Source organism: Lineus longissimus, chromosome 1 (assembly GCF_910592395.1).
Source record: "Lineus longissimus chromosome 1, tnLinLong1.2, whole genome shotgun sequence".
Classification (NCBI taxonomy): domain Eukaryota; kingdom Metazoa; phylum Nemertea; class Pilidiophora; order Heteronemertea; family Lineidae; genus Lineus; species Lineus longissimus.
Genome location: NC_088308.1, coordinates 4,246,336 through 4,252,735, shown reverse-complemented (window position 1 = coordinate 4,252,735; position 6,400 = coordinate 4,246,336). Strand labels below are relative to the sequence as shown.

The following is a 6,400-nucleotide window of genomic DNA, read 5'->3' as shown; positions in this document are numbered from 1 at the left end:
GTCCCTGTACAAATGTACAATGTTCTGCCCGAAAGGTTCAGGAAAAAAAATTCGCTAGCGGCTTGTGTCATTCCCCTGGTGGGGACTTACAAAACCTGTTGGCTGTGGTGAACGAGAAGTCTCCGGTCTTTCACAGCCGGCGGCTGGTGTGAGCATCTTGACCCTCAAGCCTTGGAGCCACTCCGCCGACCCGGACTCCGTTACACCAACGGACCGATTAACTCTGATGGTTCAGAATGGGTGTGAGGGGCGAAACAGTCTTCCGTCTTGTATGACTTGGGCCCATGTCTTTCATGACGTCGGCCCCTGTCTCTCACAACCTGTTGCTGGTTAAGGCAGTATCTAAAACCCCATACCACATACCACATACCCACATACCCACATGCCAATTTTTTCAAGGTTGGGCAATCCAATGATGGCTGAAGCTTTTATAATAAGCCTGGCAAGATTGGATCACTCATTTTTAGTTCGTCTTACCCAGGAGACAGGAGTGTTTAATGGAAAACCCATTAAGTGACCCGACCGAATCAAGTTTGATATCATGCTATCAAAGTTGGCAATTGTATTCTGTTTCGAATGATTGTAGGTTTCGAAACTGAGCGCCCTACGAACGACGAACTACAAAGTACGAATGTTTGTCGAGTGATCAAGTCCTCTATCTGCTAATTGATTTACACGACACTGAACCATATTTTATACTTGGTTGTAGAAAGAATTGGGGAAATGATTTTTAAAAAAATCGTCGATAAAATGCATTTACGGAACCTGCCTAATGCATTTCCACAGCTCATCATATGTACATGTACAAGTATGTATGCTAAAGCAAATCCCACATTTTGACAATGCCTGTCATCATTGACAGAACAAAGGTTTCGCTTGAGCAGATAACTACTCGCCGGCCTGGTTCAAGGGGTGCCCGGATGTTCCGTCTGTGAATGTATTGCCTTTGGTCATGATCGGTCGCGGTTGATTTGAACGCCAGTCGGTTGGTGTGTGAGATGCGAAGAACATCGCGGGAACACTTTCTCCGATTTCAAACGTAAAAAAGCCTTCAAATTTTCCGAAACAAATCAAAACGGCTGCAGCAGAAGGTAAGGCACAGTATCTATTCCTGATAAAGGTATGGGTTGGTTTCAAAGGGTTTTTATTGTAGAAATAGTCATACAATCAAGGCGGGAATGAACTTCGCAGTTTGAAATTTCAAGCCAGACATGTTGAATTATGTACATCAGTGCACTTCATGTACATGTTCAACGGCAATTTTAATTGCCATCCCTAATCAAATACCATTTTCTCAAAGAAACTAAAGGCGCACGTCCAAGTCATGATGGTGAAGATGGAGGTGATCATGTTAAATCTGCGAGATCCCATCAGTGCTCTTCTATCCTGTGATGTGGAAATCTCCACTGAATTCATGAAGGTTTGTCTAATTGTATGTAAATTGACGTAAACAATTAACAGTTTTAAATTCAACAACCATTCATTTATTTGGCGTCCACTATCCCGACTGTGGTGTAGCACCCGACTATAACTGGCATGAAAAGGGGATACGCTGGTTATGGATGTCAGATCGTGGTTCCCTGACCTTTGCAAACAATTTCACTGGACGTAACCCACGCGGCGACACCAAGGACCGCTGGCTGATCTATTGATATGTTCGCAGAAGGGTGTCAAAGTCGGAGAGAAGAAGAGCCACTCTTCTCTTGTAGGGGGTTCACTTGGAAGTGTTTGCATTTGTTAGCCTGTAAACACAAGATTTTAATCCTTCAGTCTTGGGTTTGGCGGAGAGAACTAATCTTACATAAGTCCCAGAACAATATCATATGTCTTTATGGCAATATTTATTACTGGGACCCAGTACAGTGCCGTTCTATCCAATATTCCTGGGGCTGTTGGAGAGGCTTCTTGTCTAAACAGTGCCATTCTGCCCCCTCTAAGGCATACATTGGTAACTAATGAATTGACTGCGAAATGAAAGCCGGTTAAACACAAGGTGTTAATTCTTCAGTCTAGGGTTTGGTGGAGAAAACTAATCTTGCATAAGTCCCAAAGTTCCCAAGATTTGCTCAACTTAGCATCGTTTTAAAGTCTTGAAATTAACAGACGTGCTGTATGTATAACAGTACAAATATGAATATTCTGATGATAAAAACACTATATTTTTGCAGCATTTTCCGCAAGTCGGTAAAGGATAAGAGGCTTGCCAAAGATTATAATCAAGGCCACTCGTTAATGTGGCATCTTGACAGCCTTCAGCAATATCTGGGAACAAATGACTATGGATGAGGCAATAAATTACAGATGGCCTTATTTGGATGACACCCTGTATAAAATGCGGAGTGCCGAGTGTGGTCGCAGGAATTCCGATTGAGGTGCCCTGTGGTACTTGGTTTAGCCAATTACGAAAAAAACCAACATGTGAATATTTCTGATTATTTTTACTATCATTTGTTTTACGTTCCTGGACGTGGTTGACGAACTGTTTGGCTACATTCTTTCTTTAACCTGTTAAGTATAGTTGTAAGTTTCGATATTTTTACGAGAACGGCGGGAAAATGTCCACTCTGCCAGACTAGGCCTAGGCCTACTTTAGTCGAATGAAACATCGACGTATATCATATTCAATTGCTTGCTGAGACAATCGGATTTACGAGCTTCTTTGAAGTATTTTTTTCTTTTATCGTCATAAGTTTTAAGACTAGGCCTACGTAATAAAAAAAGGACCGTTCAACACTTCGGGCCCCCTATAGTTGGCTTCAAAGAGTTCAATTTGTTCAGTTTTGCACAGTGCAAGCTTGGCCTAATTTGCTAACTAGCTAGATTGCTTCTGTTCAGGAGTTCCTGCAAAGGCAGTTTGTCAAAAGATGTTTGTCCTCACCGAGATGAAGGATACAGTCAGGATACCTCCTCGACTCTTCAATATCAACCTGTATGATGGCATTGTGGAATCTCTCAATAAGAAATTTGCAAACAAAGTGAGTCCCAATTCTTCTGTTATTACTCATCCACATTGAAACATCTCATCTCATTACACATTTTCTTGTTGTAGGCGTGTTTGCAGAGACTTTATTGAGCAGCTTAAATCTAATGTCATGGTATAATCTGTAAAGGTTTATGAATTGCCTGTCAACAGGTCATAAGAATACAAACTTTGCAGATTCCCTTCAGAGAGGACTTTAAGGGCAGACAAATGGAATTTTACCTTGTTGGATGACCGAGACAGTGTCTGCCATAGCTAAACTTGCTTCAGCCTGATTATCTCCGACTAAGTACCCACTGACAGTACCGCCTAGGCTAACTCTCTTCAGTCCTTAAAGCGGTTGTTCAATAATTTCTAAATGTCTGTGTTTCAGGTTGTGCATAATGTTGGCTTGTGTATAGCACTGTGGGATGTCACGACAGTTGAAGACAGCTACATATTTCCTGGAGACGGCTCCTCCCATACAGTTGGTAAGAGATTTGTAATCATTGAGAAAACTTGAATACCTGTAACACAAAGATATATTTCTTTTAAGAATGCAACATAGCCAAAACTCTCGGGCTAACCCTACCTCCATTAACAATTAAATATTCAAATTTTGACCCCCTAACCCCTCTTATTTCCCCGATCACATCATCGAGGCTGTTTATAGTATCACGAAGCAATAATGCTGACATTTGTTTTGGTTTTTATTGTTTCAGTCCACTTCCGCTATGTGGTGTTCCGTCCGTTCATGGAAGAGATTCTCCAGGGCAGGATCAAAAGCTGCAGCAAAGAAGGGGTCCACGGTTAGTCATCATAGCTTCTGCCATGACACTGTCATAATTGATGCCAACTCGAGACTGTATTGATATGCACTGTGCCTCAGTAGTGTACACTGAAATGAGCAAATTTGGATAAAGAAGTCATGAAAATAAATAAATTACTTCAGGCTCTCAACACCTGACCACAGATTTCAAACAGGAACCGAAACTGTATTTATTGACAGTTGGTCATTCTGTCTCCACATCAGTTATTTTGTTGATTGTTTGAAAAGCATGTAAAGTTTCTTTTTCAGTTACTCTTGGTTTCTTTGATGACATCCTGATAGCGGCAGATGCACTACAGCATCCAGCACGATTGTATCCTTGACAAATCAAGAATATGTCTACCCAAAGTACTCCGTACTTCAGAAAATTTGAAACAAATCTGTGGAAAAAGAAATATCATAAAACCCAGGTTTGTGTAAATGCCTCTATGGGAATGGGGTATAGTGATCAAATATCTCGTATAAATTCCATTTCATCTTGACATGCAATCTTTCCTTTACACCCGCCCAGTGATGAAAATGAGCAGGTGTGGGTGTGGGAGTATGCAACAGAGGATGGTAGTCACGACCTCTTCATGGATGTCGGGGAAGTAATAAGGTAAGTGAAAAGTCTCATCCTTGGCCAAGAATTCTGCAGTACTCAAAACTCCGTGAGTATTGAAGTACCCAGGAAACTTTTAGGCAGCACTTTATGAGAACTGGATTTTCAGCAGTATCGGACTTTGTTTTGTTTTGTCTATCTAATAGGTGGGAGTTTAGAAGTTGATCTTCAGACCATCTTTGTGAAATATTTTCCAACTTCTGCTGATCGTTCTCAGAGGAGTGTCAAATAGTGTTGTATGAATTGACCAAGTGAAATATAAGTTATCATGATGTTTTTCCAGATTCCGAGTGGCGGAAGAAACCTTCGTTGATACCACCCCTTCTGTACCAGAGTCGGGAAGTGACGCCAAGGACACCTATGATGGAGATCTTAAAAAATCACCATATTCTATTGTGGTAAGTTGAAAGTGGTGTAGTTACAAGTATTTGGGAAACTTTTTCAGTAGTCAAAAGTGAAGTAACCTGCCTGAGGTCACAAGAATTGAACCTACCAGTTCAACATTCCTATTACAAGTCAACACCTTTATTATGTTGAGTTCTCTGTCTCCTTGTGTAGCCAATCAATAACACGGTATTGGTCATTGCATCAATATTGTTTTCATCTGATGATTTACATCTTCTATCTTTTATTCCAGGGTTCAATCAGCGAGCCGGGTCTTGGATTATTGAGTTGGTGGAATAATACGTGACGTTATCAAATGTATATTTTGTTAAGAATATTCAAAATTATTGTCAAAGGACAGTCGGCCCTTCACATTTGATGTGCTGGGAGAATGGCAATTGTGACTTTAGAATTGGAAACATTTGCTTCAACTGGATGTGAAAATCGCGCAGTTACCTTGTGAGGAGATGCCCTGGAGTAGACACTTTTTATTGTGCTCAGTTGCGAGGCCTAGAGAGGTTAGACACTTGACCAGCCAGAAAAGAGCAAAGTTAATTGATGCTTTTTGCTATACTGATAGATAATGTGTTTATTTGGTTACCATGGATGGTATTATTGCTGGCAAAGTCGTCTCTGATAATAAATGAAGTTATCATGAAAACTACTTGTATGTTTCTCTATCAATCCATCCAGTTAGAAGTGGGTTACATATTTCCACGCATTATGTCAAAGGAGGGCCCACACACTTTGGTCAAGGATTCTTTGTTCAATCAATACTAGGACCCCAATAGTTAAGACAAGCTGCTTGCCTTCTTCCCACCATCTTGTGTCGTCCTTACCACCGTGTTGAGAGAAAGTCTAGGACTTAATGTCCAATATGCCAGACACTACACTCCCCTTTCTTCCAATTCGATTTGTAGCTGAACAAACACAAGTGAAAACACAGTGTTGGTATCAATAGAATATTCTCCAATGGTAAACACTTGGAAACCCACTTGTTCTATTTGTCGTCATGGAGAGTTTGCCCAGCTTGTTGAGTATGTTTGCCAAGCAGTTCATATTTACAGGAGAATATAGTTCGTCCCAATAACCAAGCTCGTTGTTCCTCTATCATTCTGTGTCTCTGTACTAAATCCCAGTAACAAACCAATATAACTAGATGTCATGATCACCATTTGAGGACGACCAATGCTTGTCATGCTGTTGGTGAGACAACCCCAAGTGACTCCATCCACTCAAAACCCAATGAGGGAGGGAGGGAGTACAATTAGGTGACATGAGTGTGGTGTCCACACAGACCACCAATGGGACGGAGTCGAGGTTGGGACCCAACACGAAAGTTCTGATGCTTTGTGAATATTTCCGTCTTTCCCTGACGAACCTTCCTCTGACTGTCTGTTGCATGTCTCGTCCATTTCTGGAACCCATATCTACCTTGGTTGGTTGGGTGTTCCATTGTCTGTCCTGTAGTCTCCAATGCCCTATATGGTAACCCAATACAGTAGACCTTTAGTCTTTCAATGAACCCATTGTCCGCATATGGTTGCGACAGTGGTAGCTCATCAATCTGTCAGAGTGAAACTATAGACAGTCACATCGTCAGAGGAAGCACTGCCATCCTTATCGT

The 6,400-nt window shown here is 41.4% G+C and overlaps 1 protein-coding gene across 4 annotated transcripts; it reads left to right on the top strand.

The window, feature by feature from the left end:
- Positions 1-974: 974 nt before the first annotated feature.
- On the top strand, positions 975-5,428 carry LOC135498038 (DNA-directed RNA polymerase III subunit RPC8-like). Of its 4 annotated transcripts, none has more exons than XM_064788196.1 (8): positions 975-1,091; positions 2,836-2,975; positions 3,354-3,450; positions 3,682-3,768; positions 4,038-4,101; positions 4,300-4,386; positions 4,673-4,787; positions 5,027-5,428. In XM_064788196.1, exons 2-8 carry the CDS (start codon positions 2,865-2,867, stop codon positions 5,078-5,080), a joined length of 615 nt encoding a protein of 204 aa, XP_064644266.1. In that variant the 5' UTR covers positions 975-1,091; positions 2,836-2,864; the 3' UTR covers positions 5,081-5,428. The 4 variants fall into 4 exon arrangements, with proteins under 4 accessions (XP_064644266.1, XP_064644259.1, XP_064644273.1 ...); XM_064788189.1 differs by lacking the exon at positions 975-1,091 and adding an exon at positions 2,389-2,520; XM_064788203.1 differs by lacking the exon at positions 975-1,091 and adding an exon at positions 2,399-2,520 and having other exon boundaries at positions 2,839-2,975.
- Positions 5,429-6,400: the final 972 nt, after the last annotated feature.